Consider the following 27,899-nt stretch of genomic DNA (forward strand, 5'->3'; position numbering starts at 1 on the left):
ATCTCCTTCTCCTCCGTCTCCAGGCCCAACCCGGATCCCAACAACCCCGCGCCCCTCACCACCACTGTCGTCACCGTCCTCTGTGTCCGCCGCCTCAGCCCGCACCAAATCTGCCGCGCCGAGGCCCTCCCCGGCGCCGCCGCCGCCTCCCAGGCGGAGGTCACCTCGTCCGTGCAGGAGCGCGCAAAGGACATCCTCGTGCAGGAGAGCTGCCTGGATCCGCGGCAGCGGGAGTGGGCCAGCCGGAGACACCGCGGCGGAGGTCTTCCGGCTCGCCGGCGCCGTCAGGTTCGGGGGTGGGGGCCGGGCGGCGGCAGGCGGGAGGGCGGCGGGCGGCAACAACGGCGGGTGGGAGGGAGGGCAGTAAATGAGGGGAAGGGGTGTCCCTAACACCCTTTAGTTCACTTTAGTCCAATTTTGTGGATTAGAGGATTAAAACTTTAGTCCAAATTTTAAGTCCACCTGTTTGGATGTTTAGGAACTAAAAGTAATACTTTAATCCATGGTGGGAAACCAAACACCCCCTAATCTGTTGCTGATGAACAACTGATGATGCTGATGCGAATTGAATTGTTTCTTCGCGGCCTCTTGCCAAGTGTCTAGCTCACTTCACTAGCTGGCTGAATTGAAGCGAGTGAGCGAGACATCAGTTGATGTGCTACTACTGTACTAGTAGGTCTGGTAGCTTGCAGCCTCAATCATATACAGAATCCAGTCATATTGTCCTCTTGGGGAGAACAAAAAATAATATACGTAGGGGTGTTTGGTTCCCTTTACTTATTTTTAGCACCTGTCACATCGAATGTTTAGATACTAATTAGAAGTATTAAATGTAGACTATTTACAAATCCTATTACACAGATGGAGGCTAAACGGCGAGACGAATCTATTAAACCTAATTAGTCCATAATTTGACAATGTGCTGCTACATCTGTGCAATTAGTTTTATAATTAACTCATGTTTAGTTCTTCTAATTAGCCTCCGAATATTCGATGTGACACGGACTAAACTTTAGCTCGAGAAACCCCCTAGTGTGACGATGGAAACGGAGGCTAGATTCAGAGATCCAGCCAGCTACTTCGTGGAATTAATATTTGCCTTCGTCGTGTTGCCGAGAACATGTTGCTGTTCAGTTCTTGACTTCTTGGTAGCGGCAAGACCATTTGTCTTTCCTAACCTCTTATTCTTCTTCTTCAGATCGACGACCAGGGTCGCCGTCGTCGTCTTCAGGCAACAGCCGCTGACGACTGCCGGCAAATCCAGCAGTGAGAAACTATTGCGCGCCGCTAGCTAATCATGGCTGCATCGATAGATCGATGCATATAGCAATTCCCTGCAGGGCGGTGAACCACCATATCTGGCGCTTAACGTCACCTGATCTTACTCGCGGCGCGCGGCCTACTCCTAATAACTTTACAGCGATCTCGCAAGGACCAGCCGGCGGCGGCCAGGACGCCGGACGTGACGTTGCCGCAGGAGATCCAGTGCACGTAGCTGGCTGCTGCTCGCTCGCGGCTGTCAGCAGAATGAATGGCAACTTGGAAGGGCCTGCAGATCGATCGGCCGACGCTGACTCGCTGGGGACAGGATGCGATCGATCCACGGGCGGGAGCACCCCATTGAAGAGCCTGCATGCTCCGGGTGGCACGCGCACCAGTTTTTTCTGGCCTAGTTATGGCGCGCAAGGCCCTCCTCTCGCCGGACCACCGGCTAGCTGCCCCCGGGCGCTGCCGCTGCCGGACCCTGCTGCTAGCTAGATCCGATCGAGCCATGCGTGTTAACGGATTGTCGCGGCGGCCGGGTCCGGTCGGAGCGCGGTAGGTCTACCTGAGAATCATGCCAACGGCGGCGACGTGGGCCGCGCCACCAGCCCGGCCAACAGGCAAAACGAAACCAGAGTACCACGAGGAGTTAAGAGTTACACTGCTCCATTAAAATGTAGACCCACTGATGATGGACAATCTGAATATCTCATCAGTTGCAATGTGCGTTTGGAGCTTGCACTAACCCCGATGTGTCCGGTGTGGCGTGTGGGGACAGTAATGGTTGGCTCGCAGCAGATCTCAGCTACCGAAAATGTACCGTCCACTCACTGTTAATCAACTTTTGCGGTGCAGAGTGCGTGCATTAGAGTGGAACCACGGTAGCTGTTCTCAAGGCTCGAAACGTACCAGGTAAACTTACAGAATCACCCCCAGTTCCTGACCAATGAGCGAACCAACGGGCCTCTCGGTGGGCCGGGCTACAAGATGGCCAGTACTGAAGCGGCGTACGTTGTCACATAGTAGTAAGAGGATAAACATCACTGTTTCCGACAACGCACACGCACTGTTCGCGCATCGAGAAAAGCATGCCCCGCCACCACTCCGGCCAACCGTGAACGGTGAACCCGTCGACCGTCGTACAATCCCGGGGCCGCGATGGCGCGCGGGGGCCATGCCGATCGGCCCAAAATCTCAAGGGAACCGCGAGGTTTTGCGTGCGTCTCCTCGCCGTCTCCAACCGAAAGGGTCAAGTCCGCCGGAGCCGTCGTCATCTACTCGTCTCGCGTCGCGTCCGCCCGCCTCTCCCCGTCAGCCATCCGCGCTGTTGGGTGCTCAGCTCCCAACCAACTCGCTCCCGAAATTAAAACCGCCACCCGTGCCCGTGCCCCACCGCCACCCCAACCGCGGCCCGGCACCTCCAACACCCCTCGTCGCGCTATATATCATCCACGGCCGTGCACCGCCGCTAGCCAGTAGCAAGCCCAGCTCGCTCCCAGACCACCCCCAACTCACCCGGCAAGGCAACCCGCTTCATCCCCGCCACCCAAGTAACGACATGGTGTTCGAGCAGGAGGAGGAGGTGGCGCCGGGCGCGGTGCACGGGCACCGGCTGTCGACGGTGGTGCCGAGCTCGGTGACGGGGGAGGTGGACTACGCGCTGGCGGATGCCGACCTCGCCTTCAAGCTGCACTACCTGCGCGGGGTGTACTACTACCCGGCCGGGGACGTGGCGCGCGGCATCACCACCAAGGTGCTCAAGGACCCCATGTTCCCCTGGCTCGACGACTACTTCCCCGTCGCCGGCCGCGTCCGCCGCGCCGACGACGACGCCGCGGGTCGCCGCCCCTACATCAAGTGCAATGACTGCGGCGTCCGCATCGTGGAGGCCAAGTGTGACCGCGACATGGCCGACTGGCTCCGCGACGACGCGCCCGACCGCCTCAGGCAGCTCTGCTACGACAAGGTCCTCGGCCCGGAGCTCTTCTTCTCGCCGCTGCTCTACGTCCAGGTACTTAATACCTCCTCTCTTCTCTCGTGCCATCCTTCGATCCTTCTCTCTCGTTACCATGGTTCGTAGTTGCTTCTTGCTAGTAAATCATGAAATCAGCGACCCAACTACCGGAGTAGTTCGTAGGGAGCGTGAAAAATGTTCTAAATTTGAGCAATCAGTGAGGCAACTGTCGGAACCGGAGATTTGGTCGGATTTTGGGTATGACTGGTCCCTGGCAACGCCTGTTCATGCATGTAGCTTTCAGCATGGTCGCTTGCAGTTGAGCAAGCTTTTAATTGTGTGCGGCCGTACCTGTTAACCATCAAACATTTATACTCCTAGTGGCCACGTCTAGCTGGTGACTGCGACCCCACATCATGCTATTGTATCGAACGACGAACGGTTTGTTGGCCCGGCTGTCACCACTAAATTCAGGCGAGACTGTTTCTCTGAATCTGTTCAATTACTAGCAAAGAATCAAATGAGAAATGGAACAGGACAGAAAAGAAACCCTGACTTAATGCTGCTTCGTGTCAATTGGCAAAACCTAGAAACCCTTTCCGTCCCATGGATCGGCAGGTGCGCGGTGGCGCCCGTGAGATTGCCGGAGCCGCACGAGTAATTGCTGCGCGGGGGCGGTGGACGTAGTACGGACCGCCGGTGCCATTCATCTGCCGCTGGTGTGGTTGAAACGGCCGCTTGGGCAGGGCGTTCTTGGGTTCCGGTAGACGGCGGCTCACGCCAAGCAGGTGGCGGCGGTTTTAAGGGCGCCTATTCATCACGAGTTTTGGAAGGAAGATTGGAAGAAAGACTTCTGTTCTTGAAGAACAGGCTAGTTAAGCGCCGAACTGTCAATCTGTCATACGCCAAACTTGTTCTTGCAAATACTACTCCATAAATTCGATCAGGAGATGGCAATAGATCAGTACTATTAACTGCACCTTGTCTAACTCTGCTGAAGCAAAGAACAGTAACTTGTCAGGCTCAGCATTTCCTCCTGTAGCAGCCCTGCTGAGTAGTCAGTTCTCATAACACCATAGATCCCAGCCCTGCCATCAATCCGCCGTAGATTCACAGTACAACATCTGAAATAAAATAAACTTGAAGCCCATCGACTGAAATATCGAGAGTTCAATCAGGTTGATCGTGCATGTACTTCATCAGTGAAAGTCCTTCACCACTCGACAGCAAACCTAAGCGTGCATGGATGCACCAGCACTAAACAGCCTGCATAATGATCATTAAAGAGTTTTGATTTTATGCAATCAAAATGGATCCCCGTCCAGGCCGGTGGCGCATTATGAACCGCCAAATGATTAGGACCACTACTTTGCATGATCGTCTCGCTTGCTTAGCCAGATACACCTAATAACATATGTATGAACTCACAAGTGCAAACTATTTTCAAATTAATAGTACTATTTTACTGCCCTCATTCTCTGTTTCGAAATCTTTTTTCTGTAAATTTTAGAAACTTGCTGATGACTTGGCCCTGTTTTACAAGTTGCTCTGTTGTTGCGCAAACGTTAATCTTTGTCGGCTCCCAAATAGTAGGTGGTAAAATGGAGTAACAATGGTTGCTTGGCTCGCAGATCACAAACTTCAAATGCGGCGGGCTGGCGCTCGGCTTCAGCTGGGCGCACCTCATCGGCGACGTGCAATCGGCCGCGACCTGCTTCAACAAGTGGGCGCAGATCCTGAGCGGCAAGAAGCCGGAAGCCACCGTCCTCACCCCGGAGAACAAGCCGCTGCAGGGCCAGTCCCCCGCCGGCGCCGCCGCGCCGCGCTCCGTCAAGCAGGTCGGGCCCATCGAGGACCATTGGCTGGTCCCCGCGGGGCGCGACATGGCGTGCTACTCCTTCCACGTCACGGAGGCAACGCTCAAGAAGCTCGAGCAGCAGCAGGGGCGCCACGCCGCGGCGGCGGGCACCTTCGAGCTCGTCTCGGCGCTGCTGTGGCAGGCGGTGGCGAGGATCAGGGGCGGCACGCAGACCGTGACCGTGGTCAAGACCGACGCGGCCGCCCGGAGCGGCAGAGCCCTGGCGAACGAGATGAAGGTCGGGTACGTGGAGGCGTCCGGGTCGTCGCCGGCGAAGACGGACGTGGCCGAGCTGGCGGCGCTGCTGGCCAAGGGCGTGGTCGACGAGACCGCCGCGGTGGCGGCGTTCCCGGGGGACGTCCTCGTGTACGGCGGCGCCCACCTGACGCTCGTGGACATGGAGCGGGTGGACGTGTACGGGCTGGAGATCAAGGGGCAGCGGCCGGTCCACGTGGAGTACGGCATGGACGGCGTCGGCGAGGAGGGCGCGGTGCTGGTGCAGCCCGACGCCGACGGCCGCGGCCGCCTCGTCACCGCGGTGCTGCCCAAGGACGAGATCGAGAGCCTCCGCGCCGCGATCGGGAGCGCGCTGCAGGTCGCCTGAAAGCTCTAGTGTGGTGATGGCTACGTACTCGTACGGTTTGGTGAGCTTAGTAGCCTAATTTGGCGCATGTTTCTTTATTGGTGATCAGGTGATGTGGTGTATGATGATGCGCCATACTGTGATCAGTTTGAGAAGTTTTCTGTATTGGATGATGCTCACGTAATAAGTTGTTCCGATTAGCTTATGCAAGAATGTACCAAGATTTACACAGGATACTTTGAAAAATAATAGTTTGAGAGTTGAGACAGCATGATCTTGAGTGTTCCCCATCTCTCGGTGTCGCAAACTTGTTTGTGTGGGAGCCAGTACAGGTTTTCAGAAGCATTTTGTGTTACTTTTGGCAACTCGTCCGTTTTCACTGAAAAGATTATTAGGGGGTGTTTGGCAACTCCGTCCACCTGTTTGGCAATAAGCCGGATCTAGTTCTGAAAACAGGAGATATTGGGCCCGCATGTCAGTGTCACTTTATTTCTCCTCTTCTCTCTCCGTTGCCGGCATGGGAAGGAACAGCTGGAGCAGGCGCACGGCAGGGAAGGAGGAGCGGCCAGCGGTGGTGCATCCTGGGCCCTGGGGACTGGCAGCAGGGGCGGCGCGTGGCCGGTGATCCCGCGGCCAGCTGCAGCGGCGTGGCGGCGCGCGGCCCCGTGGCCGTCGATCCCGCGGCCAGCGGCGCGGCGCCCCTGTGGCCGGCGACCCCGCAGCCAGCTGCGCCGTTGCAGGAGCGGGGGCGGCGCTCCCCGGCACCGCAGGGGGCAGGGCGCCGCCGTCGCAGGGGGCAGGGGCGGCGCAAACTCGGCGGGCTGTGTCGATTTTGGGGGTGGCGGCCCGACGGAGGTCCTCCGGCGCCGTCCATGGCCGACGGCGGCGCCCTCCCTGTAGCTGGTTGGAGTGCGGCGCGACGAGGAAGAGGAGGTCGGAGCGGGGTTCGGGAGAATAGAAGCGAACTTGTGTAATCGGCGGTAATGGTACGTGAAGGTTTACGTGGAGGTTTCCGGTGTTTTCGGAACATCTCCTGAGAAACTTCGGAAAAATATGGATGGAAAAATACGGATACGATTCCAGCTTCACGTTTTTTAGCTGGAGGTTGTGGAGACGAACGTGTTTGGTAGTAAATTTTATGAAGTTAGTGAAGTAGAGCTATTTTTTTTAGAGTGGACTGCTGCGAAATATCCCTTACTCATCCGATTCAATTAGTTTGTTGCTTCGGGACTTCAGAATCATTTCTTCAATTGCTTACCCGTGGTTTTACTTCCAGCATATAACTCATCGACTGCAAATTCTTATATATCTGGTTTTCACAATTTCACCTGCTGAATCAAGGAGTATCTCTGTAGTGCATTATGTCACTTGCTGTCCTGGCAGACTGTAATCTGAGATTGAAATGACGAACACATGCTTGACCGGATGCTGTGGCCATCTGCAAACTGATTACTGTTACTGGTCACTGGCAGCTGGTGCACTCCTACAGGCCAAATTCAATGCCTTTTCCAGGCACTCAATGTATAAATTGTAGGCCATAATCTAAACCGAAAATTTGTGCTGGGTCTAACTTGACATGATCAACTCCCATTAAGCCCAACCCATTCTCTCTCTCAAAAAAAAAAAACATAAGACCAGCCCATATCGTTCAAATCTAAAAGCCCGGCCCATGTTCAGAGGACAACCCCTTCGGCCCTTGCCATACAAAACCCAAGCAAGGCCAGCTTCCTCCCCCTCTTCCTTCGCTTCGCCGACTCCCACAAACCCTAGCCTCGCTCTGTTGCGGCGGCGGGAGAGATGGCGAAGTCGCTGCGATCCAAGCGGGAGAAGCGGCTGCGGACGCTGCGGCGGGAGATTGCCGAGCCCTTCTACGACAAGAAGGAGGCCGCCAAGCTCGCCGCGCAGGCCGCTGCCCTTGAAGCTCCCCCGCTCCCAGTCCGCGGCCCCCCGCCGTCCCAGGATGCCGGCAGCTCCCGCGCTGACAACTCGGCCTCGGCCATGGGTGAGCCCTTTATAACTTCTCTGGTTTATCAGGCGTGAATTGCTTCGTGTTATTTCTGGGGCAAAGTGGAATTTCTATACGCCTTTGTCTGCTACTAGAATACTGTATCTTTATACTGCTCGGATGTAGATGCCCACTGGGGTTTGCAGAAATTATCAATAAGGTGTGTTCTGCAGATTTTGTTGTCCAGTGCTGCTTTTATACTAGTTTCTATTTTCTAAGTGTAGGAACCGTTGATTTGATCCCAAGTTAGAGTGAGTTAAGCTACCCGGATTAGCATGGAGTAACAATGAGAAGTCATTTAGGTGGGAGAGAAATGAGTTGATAATTGCTTCCTAGAATCAAAATTTATTATACATTTGTGAATTGCGTGCCCGCATGCACAAATTCTGTCCTTACTGTACATATGTTTGAAATTATATTACACCACTTACCAGTATCCTCACTGTATATCCATTTGATTAGCATCATCTGGGTTTGGAAACTTTGGATTGGGTGGAGTTGGTCTAAATGTGAAGAACTGTGGCTAAGCTGTCATAAGTTTATGTATATCATGAGGCTGGTGATAAAAAAACACCAATCGTTATAAAATGGGTGAAGCAGCTTCTTAAAAGTCTGTTACCGAGTATGAGCGCTTGCCAATGTATCTTTGGTCAACTTAGCCACCTGATCGAAGAGACATTTAGTAGATGTACCCCCTTGTACATCCTGTTATTTCTTCCTGTACAATTTCTAATTTCACTTGCTCCTAATTTTGTACTTCTTTAGCTGACGCTCGTTTTGTTTCTCTTCTCTTAAATAAAGATGTGGAGATGTCTGATGGAGGAAACAGCAGGTCGAAATCCTTGTTGAAGCCGCTTGGCAGCATTAGCAAGAAGAAGGTACAGCTTCATTTGAAGATCAAGAAAGACAAGAGAAAAGCTAGGAAGAAGGGCAAGTTTTCTTTTAAGAAGTAGGGCCGTAAAAGCCTCTTATCTTGTGAACCATGCAGTTTTGTTGTCAGTTCGAACAACGCTTGTAGTGGTAGTGACGAGCACCTAAAGTGCTAACCATCCATCCTTGGGTGGCTACTTATATGTTGAAATGAGTATACCTTGTGGCTATGAATTCCAAGTAATCAAATTGCGCAGGTTGTGTTTGATTTCACATGGCTTTGTGCTGAACTGTTTGTGTTGTGTGGTAACAATGGAGGCATGCAAAGAAGGCTCATTGCCAAAAGCTGGTAGAATTGATCATGGTTAAGCAAGTGAACATCTAGACTGATAACGTTTTTGAAGAGAAGATGGTCCTGTGATTCTAATGTCTACTGTTGTCTTTCATCTTTTAGTACAGTTTCACCTGCTTGCCTTGCACCTCATGTTTACTGTCAGTAACTTCGCACAAGCTATTGAGCCCATTTTCCAAGTCTATTGCCCAAGAACCTACTAAAATGTTAAAGAATCAGGTTTGATCGCCCATTTTATGATATTTCGAACAAAATGTTCAGCGGTTGGGATACACATGAACTGTCTTGTGCAATCATTCATATGACTTAGTTTGCATAAGGAACGGATCAAAATAATCTATCCACTGGCGCTCACGTACTCATGTGGGCATCTTGTTCGTGAAACAAAATAGTAGCAGTTGACTTCCCCTTCGCTAACATCATGGAACGGTGGACGAATTTTGGACAGAATTTTGTGTAGCATGTTTCAAGAATTGATGCTCACTGTTCTCTGCATATATTCCCTTATGTTCTTGGAGCTGTGGTCTGGCATATGAGTAGCTTTTTGAGCCGGTCTTCATTTGAAACTGTCTCTGCGCATCTAGTTTAGCCTACACGCCCAGTTGCCATCATTATCCCCACCCGCTGACTGACCCCAACCAGGAGGTTTTTCTGGTTTGTTTAGTTGCAACTCTCCGATGTCAGTGTGACCACGAATGGAGCACCAAAGGACTGTTCAAACAAACCGGAAAATGGATCAGCAAGGCATGATTATCGTAGCATGCTGTGCAATGCAAGCGATGCCATTTCTTACGCCCTTTTTCTTGTGTTATTGCGAGAGGAAACCCTTTTTTGTGTGCGCGAAAAAAATTTCAGAAGACTTGACAAGCCTTTAGAGGTCAACGCAAGGCATTGTACAGCGACAGCATAGAATGTTTCAACCTTTTACGAGTCCAGGTTTTAGATTACGACTTTATGCGCAAATTGCCAAATAATTTGTTATTTCATGAAAAAAAAATATATATCTCAAATATTCCAATAGGAACCAGAATTTTCAGTTGGTCTCCTCCCTCTCTTCCTCCTCTACCTTCCATGTCGTCTCCACCAAGTCTCCGCCTTCAACGAACTGCTACAAAACCTGCCAAACCAACACGTAATACGGTGAGGGCCCAAAGAGACGCGGCAATGGCGCTCCAGGTCCACGGCCACGAGAGGACGAGGCTCGCCGCCGCGGCGTGGGCATGGCTGGCAGTGTCCATGGCGAGCCTGGCGTCGGCGCGGTTCATCGTCGAGAAGAACAGCGTCACGGTGCTGTCCCCTCGCTCGCTGCGCGGGCACCACGAGGCCGCGATCGCCAACTACGGCGTCCCGGAGTACGGCGGCACGCTGACCGGCGTGGTGATGTACCCGGAGGACCCGAAGCTCGCCACGGGCTGCGGCCCGTTCGGCGACAAGAAGTTCCGGTCCCCGTCGGGCCGCCCCGTGGTCCTCCTCGTGGACCGCGGCGGCTGCTACTTCGCGCTCAAGACATGGAACGCGCAGCTGGCAGGCGCGGCGGCGGTCCTGGTGGCGGACGCCGCCGACGAGCCGCTGCTGACCATGGACTCCCCCGAGGACGAGACCCCCGACATGGCGTTCCTCGCCAACATCACCGTGCCCTCCGCGCTCGTCACCAAGCGCTTTGGCGACGCCCTCCGCCGCGCCGCCGCCGCTGCCAAGTCCGAGGAGGTGGTGGTGCGGCTGGACTGGCGCGAGTCGATGCCGCACCCCGACAAGCGCGTGGAGTACGAGTTCTGGACCAACAGCAACGACGAGTGCGGGCCCCGGTGCGACGAGCAGGCGGCGTTCGTGCGCGCGTTCCGGGGCCACGCGCAGCTGCTGGAGAAGGGCGGCTACGCGGCCTTCACCCCGCACTACATCACCTGGTTTTGCCCGGAGGCTTTCTTGGACACGCCGCAGTGCAAGGCGCAGTGCGTGAACCGGGGCCGGTACTGCGCGCCGGACCCGGAGGGGGACCTCGGCGCCGGCTACGACGGGAAGGACGTGGTGGTGGAGAACCTGAGGCAGCTCTGCGTGCACCGCGCCGCCAACGCCACCGGCCGGCCGTGGGTGTGGTGGGACTACGTCGCCGACTACCACCTCCGGTGCTCCATGAAGGAGAACAAATACTCCAAGACCTGCGCCGAGGGCGTCGTCCGGTCGCTCGGTGCGCGCCCGGCTTTTGGTTTCTGCAATGGTGTGCTCTGCTCCCCTCGTGCTAACTTTGGTTTGGGTTTGCAGGGTTGCCGGTGGACATGATCGACAAGTGCATGGGGGATCCCGAGGCCGACGCCGAGAACGAAGTGCTCAAGACGGAGCAGATTGTTCAGGTTGTCTGTCTGACATGCTGATTCTGATTTCTGACAGACAAGAGTCCATTTCGGGAATGGCGTGTTCTTGGTTGCAATTTGCTCAATTATTTTGCAAGAATCCAGTTTGCTTAGATTCCGATTCTTGTAGGTCGGGCATGGAACTCGAGGGGACGTGACCATCTTGCCGACGCTGGTGATCAACAATGTGCAGTATCGAGGTATCGACTATCGGCAAGTCTTCCAATGCCAGCAAAACTTGGAATTTCAAAGAGATGTAGTTGCTTTTCTCTGAACAATTTGGCATTCCAGGCAAATTGGAGAGCACTGCGGTTCTCAAAGCGATCTGTGCTGGGTTCAAGGAGTCCACCGAGCCTCACGTCTGCCTGACACCAGGTTCGCAGCCTCCACGGATGAAATCATTCATGCCTGATCAATCGCTTCAGTTCAATGCTAATCGGGGAATTCACCTCTGCAATTTCCTTCAGACATGGAGACCGACGAGTGCCTCGACAACAATGGCGGCTGCTGGCGCGACGAGAAGACCAACATCACGGCCTGCAAGGTACCCATCCATCTCCAACAAGTTCTTTCAAGTGCACAACGCTTCAGGTGCCAACTGCCTACTGACCGATCGGGTGCCGGAAGCAGGACACCTACAGAGGGAGGATTTGCGAGTGCCCTGTAGTGGATGGAATTCAGTACCAAGGAGACGGGTACACCGACTGCAAAGGTACCATCAGTGGCAATGGTTCCCCTTCTCTCGTCGTGCAAGCGTTTCGCTCTGGCACTGAATTTGAATGGATTTCTGACCTGACATCCACTGCATCACCAGCCGTCGGGCCGGCCCGGTGCGCCATGGACAACGGCGGGTGCTGGACGGAGACGAGAGATGGCAAGACCTTCTCTGCTTGCTCGGTAATCCGATGACGAAATAGCACACTGCTTTCATATATACTGCTTCGGATGTGATGTGATCTTCAGGCCTGAAGCATTGGTCACTGAAGTTTCTGGCGTTGCGTCTGCAGGGTTCAGATTTGAGCGGATGCAGGTGCCCGCCAGGGTTCAAGGGCGACGGCTTCCATTGCCAAGGTATTTACTTCACCTTGCTCTGTTTCCTCCATTGCTGGGCCTGAGCCTTCCTTGCTGACTCATTTCTGATGCCGTTCCAGACGTCGACGAGTGCAGCGAGAAGCTGGCGTGCTCCTGCCCGCACTGCTCGTGCAAGAACAACTGGGGAGGATTCGACTGCAAGTGCAACGGCGGCCAGATGTACATCAAGAGTGAAGACACCTGCATTGGTGAGTCCCCAAGTACCTTTCAAAGTTTCAATTCTTGCCATAGCTTCTCCTCTGCTCCTCCTCGTGGTGTTGTTGCTCAAGATTCAGCCCCTTTGCCGTCGAAACGTGCAGCCAAGAACATGTCTTCGTTCGGGTGGCTCGTCACCGCCCTGGTCGTGTCGTGCCTCGCCGGCGCCGGCGTCGCCGGATACGTGTTCTACAAGTACAGGCTCAGGGTATGAATTCAGCAATCTCTTTAGGCAATCAAATCAGGCAGAACACAGAGGTTCTTTGTTTCTGGTGGACGCACTGAAACAACCTTTGGTTCCTGACCGTGGATGCCCTTTGTGTCTCGTGCTGCAGCGGTACATGGACTCGGAGATCATGGCGATCATGGCGCAGTACATGCCCCTGGACACCCAGCACAACGAGAACCAGCCGCTGAGGACGCAGGAGACCCAGCAAGCGTAGCCAGGTACCATGTCATAACATCTTCAGCTTCACACTTCTATCCAACAGGAGGAGGAAAAATATGCAGCATAGCGAGCTCTTGCCACTAAGTACTTGGCAGGCTTCATCAATTCATCCACCTCCGACACTTGGTTTTTGATCTTCTCTCCACACTCGCAGTTGCACGAGCCGGATCTCAGAAACGCCCCAAAAAGCAAAGGTTTTGAGATTTGAAGATGTTACCAGACGAGGAGATAAAGATGCTACTATGTACATGACAGCGGTTTACACAGATATTGGACATTCTGCTATGGTTTCAGAGAGTGATACACGTGTACTGATAGAAACCTAGACGAGATACCATGTGCTGGATCTGTTCAGTGATGTCTAAGATTTGAGATTGTACCTGCCAGCAAAATTTACTGGAGACCGACAGGCTGTACAAATGTGCTGGTGATCCATATGATAAGCTAGCATATCTATATCAGGTAGTTTCAAAATTGATTTTGACTTCCCTTGTATTTCTGGTTTACAGGCATCTTTTAACGGTAAGTTGCATTCATCGTGTTTCTCTTATAGTGTAATTTTGATCATTTTCAGGCTGTAGGATCTTTAACTAGTGATTCCCCCCTCGAATATTCAACAGTGCACTAACTTTGAGCAACCTAAGCAAGAGAACATGAGATTTTCCGTAACTAATTGATAACATCGCACAAAGCAGTCAAAATTTTCAGCATATTTCCTCAAAACGTTACTCCAATATCCTTGAAATTTTAACAGAGCCTTCATCCACAAGGCTGCTCTGTTTCCTCTTTTTGGACATCCTCTGGAAACCACTGTGTTCGTCCACGAACTGCGCCGCAGTCCTTGCTCGCAGTTCTTCAAGAGTCTCTCCTTCCTTTGCCCGTTCAATCACCTGAAATGAGCACGGAAAGTTCGAATTAAAAGTTTTTACATAATTAAATTATGTTGCAAGACTTAAGGAGACATGTTGATCAATTACCAGGTGTCGACCATAGAGATGAGTGCTTGCGAGGGCTTGCAGAGCATTCTGTGCCTCTTGCTTTGTGACGTATTCAACAAAAGCGAAACCTCTGTGACTTCCAAACTTCATCGGCAACCTGAGGCTTTTGATCTGTAAATTTAATGAATTTAAATCAGGTGGTTTCAGAAAAGAAAATTAAAGCCAATCACTTATTGACTTGCAACTACTAATTATTTTCTGTTCATATAACAGAAACTAATCTCACTCCCACGAAACTATCGTTGGTATTAACTATGAAGCATTTCAGCTAAATTCAAACAAGAGAGAAGCTCACCTGGCCAAACGGACTAAATAACTGCCTCAAGTCCTTTTCAGTTGCTTCAAATGCTACATTACGCACAAGAAGTTTTGTTGAACTTTGATCCTTGCCATTCTTCTTTGCGGCTTGACCATCTTTCTTCCCATGACACAGTTGCAAGATCAAAGCATGTCCATCCAGAACCGTTCCCTATGAACACATGGAACATTTAGCATGCTGCAAATCTATATGAGCATATATTTGAGTGAAACAAGGGGTAAAAAAAAGAGAGGGAGGGATGGGCGCTACCTGTAGATCCTTGCACACACTGGTTGCAGTTTCAACCGAGTCAAATTCAACGAATCCAAATCCCATCGAAACTATCTTGCCATTCTTAACATGCTTCTTCACCTAAAGACAGACGAAAAAAAAAGCTTAAAACAGTAAGCTGCAAGATTGCATATGTTGTCTATAAGCACACATCCATACCTTTACACTTTTAAGACTGCCACTCTTTATCTTTGTACTGAAATGCTGGCTCAACGACTCATCTGTTGTCTTGAAATTTAAATTCTTGACAAACACAGACCGTGACTGCAAAAAATGGTAGTATCTTTTAAGCATGTCCAACCATAAGAAAATAAATAGTTTTAAGTAGCCATGGAATGCAGCAACTCATATGCAAAAACAGGCGCAGGCTTAGGTTGCTATAGAAAACTCCAGCACTGCATGGTTAAGGGTTAAGAGGCCCAAGCATAAAATTATCCTCATGAAAAGAAGTTAGAGAAAGGTTCAAACCTCCACCCTGTCAGGATCAATCTCTTCAGCGCTTACTCCTTCCACACTTTGCTCTATAATAGCTTTAGTAACAATACGCTCACCAATCACATTTTTTTCATCATCATCTACTGGTGCTGAGCTAGGAGATAAAATGTTCTCAGGTGCCCACTCCAAATACAGAGGAGTATCCCTTCATCACAAAAGGCGACATAAACATAAGAAAGAATCATAAACATAAACATAAGAAAGAATCATTAATAACAATGATTTATCATAAGATTAATTAAGTAGTCAACAAAGTAAATGCTACATTCACTCTAGATAAACCAAATGCTAAAATAATTAGAGCTAGTGCATCTTCATAGAGGAAAAAAGGAATCAAGCTTACAGTTTGTAAGCTGGAACACATCCACTGAAATCAATGAACTAAACCGAGAAACTTACTTGTATCTTGTATATAGTAACTTCTTGAATGCATGTCGGGCCTCTGTTGCTTCCACAAAGATTACCTGACGCACCGAAGATTTAAATCAAGATAAATAAATGAACTCAACAGGCCATATTGTGTGCACATAGCCACTCATGGTGGCATTTGAAAAGTGACAAAAGTTAACAAATGCATGTATGGTAAAAACATAATATGTTGTGATAGATTACAACCAGCTGGATAGCGTAAGAATGTATTGACATACCAAGGCCAATACTCTGGTAGGAGGTAGAATGATTTTATCCAAACTACCATGTTTCTGGAACATTGCTGCAAGTTCTTCCTCAGAAGTACTAAATGGCAAGTTCTTAACTAGTATCACATTGTTGCTTCTTTTAGACTTCTCGTTTTTGTTGGAAGCAAATTCTTCCAATGCAGCAACATTAACTCCAGACCTAGATAGATATTTCTTCGTCTCTCCAATGACATATGCCTCACCAAGAGCAAGACGAGTGGCAAGATCATCCGCTTCTCTATCAAGTAATTGACTCTTACTGATACCATTCTTCCTTGCAATGTTTTCAGCAACCTAAGCAAGTAAGAAATGAGCTCAATCAGTTAGACATACTTCGACAACAACATCATGTGATTCAATATCTATCAACTACATGTCTACATCCAATCTAAAATATGAATCCATTTTGACCTAAGTAACATTTTTTTAGCTTTGACAATCACTAGCCAAAAACTCGTCGAGATTGACAACACAAGGTTGACATCATAAAAAATATTTCATAATATATATTTTTTCTATTTGTTATACATATTATTAGTCACAGTCTCCTATGAGAGACCTAGTCAATGTTATATTTGGGATCAGAGGAAGCACGCAATCTTTAGCACGAATTGAGACAAAAAAAAACAGTAAAGCAATACAAAAGCTGGGATAGAACCATACAGTATCTTGACGCATATAAAAGATGTTCCAAGCTCTCGTATCTCCACTGATTTCAGAAGCTTTCTTTTGTTCTAACTTTTGCTGCTTGAGATTCATTTTCACCTCAACAGTTGCATGAGTAGACCTTGACAATTCAATAGCAAATGAGTAAAAACTATGGGCGCAACTAATCTGACAAAAGAAACAGCACAATTGGAAACTTCTTTTCTTACTCCAACTTCTTATTATTTAGTGGTTTAGCAGCCTTAACACGTAACAGTCGGCCCTGAAAACTTGAGTTATCTAGTTCATCAAGTGCCCTGCCAAAAATAAAACTTAATTATTAGACAGGTATAGCATACAACAGTCAGCGTAGGAAAAAAGACATGTCTCAGTATTAAAACAATGTCTTACAGTTAAACTATGCACTGATCCTCACAAAAGTGTATTAGTCTGATTGTCAGTGTCTCTCACCTTCCGACTACAACAATCACCATCAAATTTGATATATGCAACTAGTGAGCGAGAAATGTGAGACATCATTCAGTTTTTGCCGTCTAATCAAATGTCTTCCTTAGAATTATTTAGAAGCAAGTATTAATTACGTGTAGGATAATAAAATTACAAAAAATAGGACAAGTAATGTAAATCACAATGAATATCCCAAAGCAGATGATACAATAATTGCCTGTAAGCTAAACTGTCACAAAGTCAGAAAAAGTTGATTATTTTACACTGGAGATATTAAATTTGTACCTCACTGCTGAATCTGGAAGGTTAAAAAGCACATAACCTCTGCCGGTTGAGAACCTAGTGGTTTTATCGACAACAATATGGGCCTGTTCAACATCACCATACTGGCTGCACAGCTCCACCAAATCATCTTCACTGAAACAAGCAATAATATTGTTTCTTTTAAAAATAAAACATGCAATTTTATCATGTATATAAGCATATAATGCACAAAACGCCAATCCAAGGTAACATGACCAAGCAACAAGTACATACGTGGTTGCATATGGAAGATTGCAGATATATAGACGGCCAGTCTCCAGGGCCAACTTCTTTTCATCAGTAATTAAAGAAGCATCTTCATCTTCATTGTATTTATCTTCACGAATTTTAGTTTCCTTTTGTCTGCCGTCAAGATCCTCACTCTCTTTGTTGTCAGGGTCTTCCATCTCTTGTAAGTCAGTATGCTGCACAGGGGTGTCCTTATCCACATTGATTTTCTTGTTCAGATTGCCCTTCAGATCCACAAGCTGCTTATCTGCATCTTGTGATTCATCAGATGAGTTTTCATCATCAGTGCTGCTGTTTGAGTGGTCACCAGAATCTTCATCATCTGATTCAGAATCTGACCAATTTTTCTTGATTTTACTCTTAAAGAAATCAGCATCTGTCATATCATTGTCTTGTTTACTCCCTGTTTGTTGCTCTTCCAAAGCATCTTCAGAAGACGGATCATTTGTCATTTCCTCATCAGACGAATCTTCAGAAGATGCATCATTCTCAGAAGCCGGAACATCCTTTTGAGGTCTCTTAGAATCTTTAGTAGCTACCACACTATCTGTTGCCGCAGCATCAAGAGTACCAGTTGTATCATTTGCCCACATCTTTGCTTTAGAACGGGGCTGCATAATTTCAAGGAACTCTTGTAACTTGGGATCATTGCCTACACTGCCTTTAGAACCTCTAACATCAGCGGATGTTCCTTGGACCTTGGAACTTTTCGGCAGTGCATCTATAGCCCCTGCAGCAGTGTTGTCTTTACTACCGTATTCAGGCTTCTTTAAAGAATGGCGGCTCCAAGGGCGAGGAGCATCAGGGTCACCGATCTTGCGGGCAACCTGCCAAATAACATTATAGCTGTAAGGTATGTCTCTGAAGTCTGAACTCACTACTGCCGCCATTCAATCTCATATGTACAATTCACCAAACAGATACCACCACACCAAGGAGTAAAAAAGTTGGAAAAAACAATGAAAAAGTTTAAAGCACCTCGCAGGTGATCTTGCAAGTGTCAATGTATGTATTGTTGAAATACTTAAGGGCCTCCTCTGCATCTTCATTGGTTCTGAAACCAATAAATGCAAACTGCCTACTCTTACCATCCCTGTCCAAAAGAAAAGAGCTTCAGTTTAATGCAAATTCTTTGGATTAGGAACATAATAACTCCAAGCAGCATCACATGGCTATGGTGCGAATCAGGTTTAGCTTCTTAACAGTGCAGACCTAACAAAAACTAAGAACCTACGCGGCTACGCTAGAGGTAACAAACTGGAACTATCGTTTGGTAATGTTATAAAAGCCAGATCAGTGCTGGGCATTTCAAGAAGCGTGTAAGCAGCTGTTAAAATTGGCATCCTTTTGTGCAAAAACGATACCATTTGATTCACTTTTTCGTAGGAAAAGTGGCAGAGCCAATCTTAGCAGGTAAGGCGGAGGGAATAAGGTTGCGAAACAAAATCGGTGCTCGGGTTGCTTACTTTGTTCGGATGACCTTGGCGTCGGTGACCTCGCCCTTCCGCGAGAACACCTCCCGCAGGCGCCTCTCGTCGGCGCCCTTGGGCAGGTTCTTCACGCACAGCCGCGACGACATGCGCGCTAGGGTTACTCCAAACGACGAGGTAGACGGGCCTCCGCTCCACGAGTCTCAGCTTCGGCCCAAGCAGGAAAGCTGGATGGCTGGTTGGCTGGCTTGCCGTGCCCCGTCGCCGGCAACAGGTCGCCGAAGCTGAGGCGCAAACCAGTTGTGGCGGCGCCGCGGCGGTGGACAGGGGGATAGCGATGGAGAGCGTGGCGCCGAGTTCTCTCTGGTCACTGATCCGCGGGCCCGCAGCAGCGTGCTTCTGTGATGGGCTGGGCAGCGCTAGCCGTGGTTGTTGGCGCGCGGGTGCGTTCATTTGGGCTTGGGCTGTGTGAACCGAGGAAAAAAGTGGGGGATTCTGGGCTCTCATTGTATTGGGCCTAGGCGGTTTTAGCTCGAGCGAGCCCTCGTAGCGAGGAATCTGGGCACCCAAAACGGATTGGATAACGTTGGCCGCTGATGATATACTGTCATGGAGCCCCCCGACACAGGTCACACTCAAGCACGAGGTCATTCTGAATGGAAGTTTCGTTCTCCCGAAATAGGGTGTCATGTCAGTATCTCTGATGATGTGACAAAAAATTAATAGAGAAAAAGATAAATAAATTTTATGGTGATGAAATCATAAGTACACTGCTTCTAACAGAGTTTGTATCTTGTATGTAGCCTAGAAAACAATAATTAATGAAATAATGTACTACAAATTAAATGTTCTCATACTTATATAACATTTTGGAAACATAAATACAAATTAAATGTTCTCATACTTATAACATTTTGGAAACATAAATATGAAATCGCTCGTTGAGAATGGCACGAGGAACACGTGGTGAAGATTTCGTACACCAGTCTATCGGAGCGCAAGGAACAGGAGCGCTTTCTCCATACAGCAATACAAACACAGTACAATGCTGCGCACATGCTCGGAGAGGGAACACACGGACAGCAGCAGGCCACGTGCATTAGGGGACACGAGACAAAAAGGGAACACGATAAAGACATACGCTTACAAGAGGAACAGGAGGCAGACTGACAAATGCAAAATTAACACACGGGCAGCAGCATAACCAGACGCCACTAGCATTAAGGACACAACAGCAACAGAAAGTGTTACAATTTACAACTCATGTTGAAACCAGAGACGATTAAATATTTCAGTGTTTTGTTGGTGCAAGGAATGGTAAAAGGAAAAATCCCTGTAACAAATCTAATTAAAGTTTAGAATCGGAGAGAATATGGAAATGCAAAGGGCAATGAAATTAGAGAGGAAGAACTAACCATGAGTACAATAAAGAAATTTAAGACTAAAACAAATATGGACTAAAGTCCCTTTATTTCAGCTCATAAACCATCAGTTGAGAGAACAAAGCAACCTAGCACACCAAGCAACTTATCTCATCAAAACACAACTCACATAATACTTTCTCCTATCCCAATCGTGTTACATCATGAAAATAAATTTGTATATCATACAAAAAGACTGATTTTCTATGACGGAAAGAACATTATAGCAGTTTGAGTGATGATGACATGGGAAAACAAGGAAATTAAGAGAGGTAGAAGGAATCAGGGCGGTAGCGTTGCTTAAGTGGTGGCAGAGGGAGCTAGAGTGGCGTAGGGAAAGTTGATGGCTGTGGGGGTTTTCGACGCTGTTGGAGTTTCACCACCTTCGCTTTGAGCTAGGTAGGGTGAGGCAAAAACTCTTAAATGGTAGACCTTCGCCTTGAGTTTTGTAACTGGCTAGTAGGTTCTGCCACAAGAATAAACCAAATGGCCAGCTGAGAGTTTTGTGTTGTTCATCCAGATTACTTGGCCAAAATCTACAAAAGACCACCCACGGAATAGAAAATAGCGAAATATCTTGAACACGGTAATTCGTTAATCTTGTGGGTGTTTTAAATATTTTTCAACTAATCGAATATTTACATCTAGAAACATTGATGCCATTAAAAATATATAATCGATACTATATCTTCGTGTGCACATGGGAGGAGGCGGTGTGCACATGTTTAGCATCGAGAGGGGCGTCCATCACGCCATGCCGCCACTTGTGTGGCCAATCACACATAGCGTGGGCGCATCAAGGAGGGTCGTCTCACAACGACCGCTTTGAAAAGTATGCATTCATGTGAGTGGATCGGATCGCTTTGAAAATGCATGCGAGCACGCACATGCGTTATCACGAGACTACGGTTCCCGTCCGATGAGGTACACGCAGCACGCGTACACCTCGCCGGCGTTCCGACGATCAGTGTGCTGTCATGATCGCGCGTATGTTCCTCTTATCCAAGAACTTCTACTATGTGACATGTGGCGCCCAACCAGATGCAACTCGTGCGTGCAGTCCCATGTTATTTTTGTTGTAAAACAACCGCACTTTAGAATCTTAGACGAAAAGGAAGACTAGAAGTTCTAGTTATGGTCCGGTTGCTTGTGAGCTCTTACCAAAACTCTAGGCATAGTTCAGAGTACATATACGAGGGAGATCTTCATCGTAAATCATCAATATTCAGAGAATAAAGAATAGTCCCTCATACTTGTGTCTTGTCTATTTTCTACCGTTCTTGTGCTGTTACAAGAGACGCGAGAGGGAGAAGATCCAACCGTTGACGATGTCACTGTTGGGGAAAGCACCTTCGGTACCAGTTCCTAACCCCCTTTAGTACCGGTTGTGCAGGTAGAAGATCCAACCGTTGACGATGTCATTGCTGGGGAAAGCGCCTTCAGTACTGGTTCCTAACCCCCCTTTAGTACCGGTTGTGTAATAGGTATTGCTACTTCGGGAACCTTTAGTATCGGTTAAATAATCGGTACTAAAGGGGTATTAACAATAAAAAAAATGAAATCCGGCTGGGCGCCCGGCTCCGCATCCTACCGGTCGTGCCCGGTTGCCCCACCCCACCGCCGTCGTTGCCCCGCCGGCCGCCGACATCCGCAGCCCCGCCGGAGAGGGAGAGGGAGGGAGGGGGGAGAAGGAGAGGGAGGGAAAGATAATACCTATGCCCCATGCGCCACCGCGTCCGGCCCACCACCGCACCCCTGCGCCTCGCCGCCTCCAACTGGCCGCCGCTTCCCCGCGTGCCCAAGCATTGCCCTGCACCTTGCCCCGCTGCCGCTCCTCACTGCCAGTGAGATGCGAGCAGAGGGGGAAGGGGAGGGGCAATAGAGGGGAGGGGTGGGAGAGGAAGGAGGAGGGGCCGACGGCGGTGGGAGAGGGAGGGGGAGGGGGCGGTGGGCAGATAAGATTGAGAGAGAAATGTGAGTAAAGAGAAGAGATAAGGTTGAGAGAGAAAAGATAAGGGGGATGGGAGCAGGTAGGGGGGAGATGGATAATATTGGGAGTTCCTTTAGTACCGGTTGGGAGCAGGTCACCAATTAGTATCGGGTAGAGCCTCCGTCCAGTACTAATATGCCTAAGAGCCTTTAGTACCGGGTGGAGGATCTACTCTGTACTAATGGGTGACTTTTAGTACCGATTGGAGCCCCCAACCGGTACTAAAGGGGGTCACGGAGGGCTTCTAGGGAACTAGCCGTTAGATCCGGTATTAATGCTCATATTAGTACTGAGTCAAAAACCAACGGTACTTAAAGGCTAGGACCAATGCTCAATTTTCCAATAGAGCGTATTTCATATACCATCGCGTGGTGGCGCAATCGGAACGAGTAGCCGTGACCCTGCGGCTGTTGGCAGGTCATGGCGCGCGCGCGCGATTGCGAGTGCACGCTCGCCGCCGGGGTCACCTCCCGGCGAGGAACGCCGCGTGGCGTCGACCGCGTGCATCTCAATGACGCCACGTGAAACATGTGATCTTCGGGCATTACTGGATCTCGACCCGGATCGACCGATTTGGCCGGTCGTGTGCGGTGCCCGTCGTCGTCGTCGGCATTGACGGCGACGGCGAGCGAGTGCACGCGCCGGGACGCTCGCCCGGCCGGCGGTCACCCTCACGGCGCCGCGCCGGCGATCGCCGCCAATCGCGTCGCCGTCGCGCGCTCCAAATCGAGCGCTGAAACGGGACGCGGTGGAACCTCGTGATGTGACGACGCGCGCGCGAGATACCCTCGTATTCCATATACCCACCCTCGTATTCCATATACCCAGCTCCAGTCCACGTAGCAACAACACACACATACCCTGCCACTTGCTTGCCAGCGCCCGGGCCACACCGTCGCACTACAAATAAGGCCCGTGGGCACGGCAACACTTGCAACACGGGACCTCTCTCCCACCACTGTTTGATTCTCCCGTCGTCCCCGGCCGGCCTCCGTCGCCTCCGGTTCCATCATCCCTAGCCAATAATAAGGTAGCTGGGAACGTAACGATATGGCCAAGCCCGTGAAGCTGACTGCTGCTGGTTCCCTCCCGCTGATGAAGGCCTGCCTCAGCTCCGGCGGGCGGCACTTGGGCTCGTTACCCTGCGGGATGGCGACGATGATGCTCACGCAACGGGGCAGAGCTTCACGCCCTGGGGTGAACAGAGGTACACTGCTTCACATGTATACAAAGTGCAAATCACATGTGCATGCATGCACATATCTATCACGTGTCGTTGCGCTACCATTCCTCGCAAAAGGTCCCATTACCAGATTTGGAGTTCCTTTGTGAGAGAAGGTTGCGAGATTCGGAGGCTTCAATTGATTCCCTCTGTCTGTAGCACACAGATCGACAGCAACACCCCTCGATATCATCGTCCTCAGTCTACTACTCACCGCCGGCCACCGCCCTCGGTTCGTCGTCGTCCTCGTCTCTAGCTCCGGCCCTGCTTCTCGCTGTGGCCGTTCGACGGCGGCGCGCGCCCTCTAGTCTTCTTTCCGGCAGGCAGCCTAAATTCCCAAGACTAATGGCCAACACCAACGCCGCCGCTAATAAGCTCTGTGGTGGTCGTTCCATGCCACCGGCGGCTTGCTGCCGCCACTCGGGCGGCCAACGGTTCCTCAGCTCGTTGCCTTGCTGGATGATGCCGTCGACGCAACTGGCCGGAGATTTGCGCCGCCGCCCTGCTAAGTTCACGAGAGGTAGGCATTCGATCACATTGCCATGCATGCTCTCTTGGTCGTCGCGCGCCCCATTTGTAGCTCACCTGTTTATCCACAAACTTGCTCGTAGTCCACCCAAACTGCAAGTCACGAACTCACGATCGATGTGCTATAGACTGCTAGTGCAAACCTCTACCTCTTCTTTCTTTATTTATTCGCGTTTTCAGAAAAACGAAAGAAAGAAAGAAAGGCTGACACGCTTACACGCATCTCTCGTTCTCTCTCATCTTCAAGTGGCACAAGTTCACAAGACGTTGGAGGTGGAAGAACCTGCAAACAGTTCCGCCAAAAACTGTAAGAGACCAAACTTAACCTCTTTTTGCGTCGAATTAAACTTGATCTGATTGTTCAAAATTTCAAACTCATATATGCAACGACTTTCTTGCTACAGTTAGCGGTGGTATAATAAGCACGCAGCATAACAAGGGCACGTCGTCAGAGAGTACGATAAGGAAGCAGCTTCAGCAAGTCGATGTGCTTCAGAACATGGGGATTTCAAGGCATTTCGCTGCTGAGATCAAGTGTATCCTGGACATGACATACAGGTATGAAACTTGACTAGTATAAATATTAGCCGTCGCTTATTATTCTCTTTAACAACTCATGTACTTAATTAATTGACTGCAAACCAATTTACAGCTGCTGGTTACAGAGATATGAGGAGATTACGCTAGACGTGGAGACTTGTGCTATGGCATTTCGGATTCTTCGGATGAACGGATACAATGTTTCTGCTGGTAAGTCTTATTGTTGGAAATTTCTACCTTGTCAGATATATACTTACTCCATACCTTGGTCACACAAATATTTGACGATTTTTTTTATCAAGGTTTGCTGAAACTTTTTGAAAATTTGATCATCTTCAAAACATCTAGTCTGGAAACACAAAAATCATATGTGTAGATTTATAGGTCTTGATTACTTTCATAATCTCACATAATTATTAGATGCTAATTGTCATAATAATATTACAGTAAAAAATTACTGGGCAAAGTTGCACCATGAAGACTAAAAAAATTCAACAACGTAAACTATTTTCTTAGTGGAGTTTTTTTTTTAAATTTTCTTAGCTGCTTTCAGGTTTCAACACACTAACCCACATGAAAATGTTATGCAGATGAGCTGTATGATGTTGCTCAAGCGTCCTGGTTCCATCCTTCACTTGAAGGATATTTGAGTGATACAAGATCCCTATTGGAGTTACACAAGGCTTCGAAAGTCAGTATCTCAGAAGATGAGTCTATCCTGGACACCATAGGCTCATGGTCAGGCTGGTTGCTGAAGGAACAGCTGAGATCTGGTGCGCTGCAGAGCACTCCACTCTTCAGAGAGGTAACAATTTAGTGAACGTCTATTGCTACCACGGATGGGATTTGGCAATTCAGAAAGCTTTAATGAGATGTGTATTTTTCAGGTGGAACATGCACTGGAATGCCCTTTCTACACCACATTGGATCGTCTTGACCACAGGAGGAACATCGAAAATTTTGATGCCACAGGACACCAAATGCTAAAAACATCATACTTGTAAGTTCCTAATTTCTTATTGTTCCACAAAGCACACGGTTCCTTCAAACCATTGCAATGTATATACTCAACGCCAACTGTGTATATATTTGTTGAAACAGGTCTTGTTATAACAACAATGATATTCTAGCATTGGGTGTCAGAGATTTCAGTTCCTCTCAGTTTACTTACCAGGAAGAACTTCGTCATATCGACAGGTAACAAATCTGAATCTCAGGCCTAGCGTCCTATGCAAAACAGCCTTCAGCAGCTCAGCTTACTTAATTTGTGGTGCAAAATTTGTTGTCGCATGCAGCTGGGTAAAAGAGAGCAGGCTGGACCAGTTACCATTCGCACGGCAGAAGTTGGCGTACTTCTACCTCTCTGCTGCTGGCACCATATTCACTCCTGAACTGTCGGATGCTCGCATTCTATGGGCCAAAAATGGCGTGCTCACAACCGTTGTCGATGACTTTTTTGATGTTGGAGGATCAACAGAAGAACTGGAAAACCTAGTCACATTGGTCGAGATGTATGGTCCTCATCCTCCTTTACCCCAATGAGTTAAGCACATGTGATGGTTTCTTGTTCTAATTCTTTTTTATTTTTGATTTTTCAATGATTTTTGCAGGTGGGACGAGCATCACAAAATTGAGTTTTACTCTGAACATGTCGAGATTGTCTTTTCTGCAATTTACACTTCAGTAAACGAGCTTGGAGAAAAGGCTTCTTTGCTGCAGGACCGTGATGTCACAAAACACCTAGTAGAAATAGTAAGTCTCGTGTACAGTTTCATCTGCCAATCTTTTTACATTTATATTTTTTTTCTGATTTCGAAATTGACAAGTTTCAATGACCTATGTAGTGGCTGGATTTGCTGAGGTCCATGATGACCGAGGTAGAGTGGCGGACGAGCAGCTATGTTCCAACAGCAGAAGAATACATTACAAATGCGGCTTTGACATTTGCACTAGGCCCCATTGTGCTTCCAGCATTGTATTTTGTTGGGCCAAAGATCCCAGAATCTGTTGTCAAAGACCCAGAGTACAACGAGTTGTTCAGGCTAATGAGCACATGTGGCCGTCTTTTGAACGATGCTCAGACTTACGAGGTATGCTGCACTTCAAATTTGAAACTTATGTAAAACAAACAAAGGATTTAACAATTGACACGCACTGATGTTGTAATGCAGAGGGAGTACAAGGAGGGCAAGGTGAACATCGTTTCTATCCTCGTTCATCAGAGTGGCGGCTCCATGTCCATAGCGGATGCCAGAAGGGAGATTCAGAAGCCCATCGACACCTGCAGGAGAGACCTGCTAAGGCTGGTTCTTAGCAAGGAAGGTGCCGTCCCTAGGCCCTGCAAGGAGCTGTTCTGGAAGATGTGCAAGGTGTGCTACTTCTTCTACTCCCGGGGTGACGCGTTCAGCTCGCCGGAGGCGAAGGCCAGAGAAGTGGACGCGGTGGTCAACCTGCCCCTACAGCTCAAAGGAAGCAATGCAAATAAACTGCCTGTTTTGTGGGAGTGATCATCAAACCTTGATCTGATCCCTGCTTGTTTGGTTAACCGATCCAGTAGCAGGTTTCTGTTCAAGGCAGTTCAGTAGCCTGTAGCTGATGATATTAGGTGGTGTAAGGAGGTGTTTGGATGCGAGGTACTAAACTTTAAGAAAGGTCACATCGGATGTTCGGACAGGATTAAACATGAGCTAATTATAAAACTAACTGCAGAACCCCTATACTAATTCGCGAGACGAATCTATTAAGCCTAATTAATCCATCATTAGCAAATGGTTACTGTAGCACCACATTATCAAATCATGGACTAATTAGGCTTAATAGATTCGTCTCGCGAATTAGACTCCATCTATGAATTAGTTTTGTAATTAGACTATATTTAAGACTCCTAATTTGTATCCAAACATCCGATGTGACAGGTACTAAAGTTTATGAGGGAGTTGCCAAACACCCTCTAAGTTGATGTCATGTAGGAAGTATAGGAGGGAAATAGGGAATGTTAGGTACTCGCAAGGACGAAATGATAGAAAGCTCAGTGTTTACAGCAGAGCTCGTGTTGTTCGACCCAAAAATACGTCCTGCTACCTCGAACTCGAAGTCCTGATGAGATTCTGGACCTACGGGACCTCACTCTGTGTTCATTCTGTTGCAGTTGCACGGCAGGCTCACCAAATTGCAGAACTCTGACGCTTCATTACAGCCGCCGCCGCCGGCGGTGGCCGGAGTGGAGCCGTTGTATCACGCGGACGAGTTGACCACCAACAGCCGGCCGGCTGATCCTACGTTTTGGACTGTGCTAGGCCCGCCGCCGCCGGTCGTCTCGCTCGCCCCGTTTGGCACGGCAAGCAGGAAAAAATTCAGCTGAAACGCCAGGCTACTA

At 49.1% G+C, this 27,899-nt stretch overlaps 5 protein-coding genes across 7 annotated transcripts; 4 read left to right on the forward strand and 1 right to left on the reverse strand.

The window, feature by feature from the left end:
- Window positions 1-2,594: 2,594 nt before the first annotated feature.
- Window positions 2,595-5,929, forward strand: LOC117863681 (protein ECERIFERUM 26-like). The gene is made up of 2 exons (XM_034747492.2): window positions 2,595-3,274; window positions 4,849-5,929. The coding sequence occupies exons 1-2, from the start codon at window positions 2,822-2,824 to the stop codon at window positions 5,677-5,679; spliced, it is 1,284 nt and encodes a 427-aa protein (XP_034603383.1). The 5' UTR covers window positions 2,595-2,821; the 3' UTR covers window positions 5,680-5,929.
- Window positions 5,930-7,383: 1,454 nt separating this feature from the next.
- On the forward strand, window positions 7,384-8,806 carry LOC117863562 (uncharacterized). The gene is made up of 2 exons (XM_034747345.2): window positions 7,384-7,660; window positions 8,465-8,806. Exons 1-2 carry the CDS (start codon window positions 7,456-7,458, stop codon window positions 8,614-8,616), a joined length of 357 nt encoding a protein of 118 aa, XP_034603236.1. The 5' UTR covers window positions 7,384-7,455; the 3' UTR covers window positions 8,617-8,806.
- A 1,109-nt stretch (window positions 8,807-9,915) lies between these two features.
- Window positions 9,916-13,504, forward strand: LOC117863561 (vacuolar-sorting receptor 7). Its single transcript, XM_034747344.2, has 12 exons — window positions 9,916-11,070; window positions 11,145-11,233; window positions 11,364-11,433; window positions 11,525-11,608; window positions 11,701-11,777; window positions 11,864-11,945; window positions 12,048-12,130; window positions 12,241-12,304; window positions 12,385-12,513; window positions 12,625-12,728; window positions 12,856-12,967; window positions 13,123-13,504. Exons 1-11 carry the CDS (start codon window positions 9,957-9,959, stop codon window positions 12,961-12,963), a joined length of 2,004 nt encoding a protein of 667 aa, XP_034603235.1. The 5' UTR covers window positions 9,916-9,956; the 3' UTR covers window positions 12,964-12,967; window positions 13,123-13,504.
- A 123-nt stretch (window positions 13,505-13,627) lies between these two features.
- LOC117863560 (multiple RNA-binding domain-containing protein 1) lies at window positions 13,628-19,190 on the reverse strand. Its single transcript, XM_034747343.2, has 14 exons — window positions 18,859-19,190; window positions 18,371-18,485; window positions 17,378-18,219; window positions 17,126-17,257; window positions 16,603-16,689; window positions 16,391-16,514; window positions 15,698-16,021; window positions 15,450-15,514; window positions 15,024-15,195; window positions 14,715-14,819; window positions 14,535-14,636; window positions 14,262-14,435; window positions 13,946-14,077; window positions 13,628-13,858 (listed from the first exon to the last, which is right to left on the reverse strand). The coding sequence occupies exons 1-14, from the start codon at window positions 18,969-18,971 to the stop codon at window positions 13,694-13,696; spliced, it is 2,652 nt and encodes an 883-aa protein (XP_034603234.1). The 5' UTR covers window positions 18,972-19,190; the 3' UTR covers window positions 13,628-13,693.
- Window positions 19,191-23,091: 3,901 nt separating this feature from the next.
- On the forward strand, window positions 23,092-27,179 carry LOC117862601 (acyclic sesquiterpene synthase). Of its 3 annotated transcripts, none has more exons than XM_034746100.2 (12): window positions 23,092-23,440; window positions 23,622-23,975; window positions 24,231-24,290; window positions 24,388-24,541; window positions 24,636-24,733; window positions 25,114-25,328; window positions 25,411-25,523; window positions 25,625-25,720; window positions 25,819-26,034; window positions 26,134-26,275; window positions 26,368-26,613; window positions 26,695-27,179. In XM_034746100.2, exons 1-12 carry the CDS (start codon window positions 23,284-23,286, stop codon window positions 27,028-27,030), a joined length of 2,187 nt encoding a protein of 728 aa, XP_034601991.1. In that variant the 5' UTR covers window positions 23,092-23,283; the 3' UTR covers window positions 27,031-27,179. The 3 variants fall into 3 exon arrangements, with proteins under 3 accessions (XP_034601991.1, XP_034601993.1, XP_034601992.1); XM_034746101.2 differs by having other exon boundaries at window positions 23,300-23,440; window positions 23,615-23,975; XM_034746102.2 differs by lacking the exon at window positions 23,622-23,975 and having other exon boundaries at window positions 23,095-23,440.
- Window positions 27,180-27,899: the final 720 nt, after the last annotated feature.

This window comes from Setaria viridis, chromosome 7, assembly GCF_005286985.2.
Source record: "Setaria viridis chromosome 7, Setaria_viridis_v4.0, whole genome shotgun sequence".
Classification (NCBI taxonomy): Eukaryota; Viridiplantae; Streptophyta; class Magnoliopsida; order Poales; family Poaceae; genus Setaria; species Setaria viridis.

Coding starts and splice junctions, on each gene's coding strand:
- LOC117863681 (XM_034747492.2), top strand. CDS start 2,822: ATGGTGTTCGAGCAGGAGGAGGAGGTGGCGCCGGGCGCGGTGCACGGG. Junction 3,275..4,848: donor CGCCGCTGCTCTACGTCCAG/GTACTTAATACC, acceptor CTTGGCTCGCAG/ATCACAAACTTCAAATGCGG.
- LOC117863562 (XM_034747345.2), top strand. CDS start 7,456: ATGGCGAAGTCGCTGCGATCCAAGCGGGAGAAGCGGCTGCGGACGCTG. Junction 7,661..8,464: donor CAACTCGGCCTCGGCCATGG/GTGAGCCCTTTA, acceptor TCTTAAATAAAG/ATGTGGAGATGTCTGATGGA.
- LOC117863561 (XM_034747344.2), top strand. CDS start 9,957: ATGTCGTCTCCACCAAGTCTCCGCCTTCAACGAACTGCTACAAAACCT. Junction 11,234..11,363: donor AGACGGAGCAGATTGTTCAG/GTTGTCTGTCTG, acceptor CGATTCTTGTAG/GTCGGGCATGGAACTCGAGG. Junction 11,434..11,524: donor CAACAATGTGCAGTATCGAG/GTATCGACTATC, acceptor TTGGCATTCCAG/GCAAATTGGAGAGCACTGCG.
- LOC117863560 (XM_034747343.2), bottom strand. CDS start 18,971: ATGTCGTCGCGGCTGTGCGTGAAGAACCTGCCCAAGGGCGCCGACGAG. Junction 14,637..14,714: donor GCAGTCTTAAAAGTGTAAAG/GTATGGATGTGT, acceptor GTCTGTCTTTAG/GTGAAGAAGCATGTTAAGAA. Junction 13,859..13,945: donor ATCTCTATGGTCGACACCTG/GTAATTGATCAA, acceptor TGCTCATTTCAG/GTGATTGAACGGGCAAAGGA.
- LOC117862601 (XM_034746100.2), top strand. CDS start 23,284: ATGGCCAAGCCCGTGAAGCTGACTGCTGCTGGTTCCCTCCCGCTGATG. Junction 23,441..23,621: donor ACGCCCTGGGGTGAACAGAG/GTACACTGCTTC, acceptor TGTAGCACACAG/ATCGACAGCAACACCCCTCG. Junction 26,035..26,133: donor CTAGTCACATTGGTCGAGAT/GTATGGTCCTCA, acceptor TGATTTTTGCAG/GTGGGACGAGCATCACAAAA.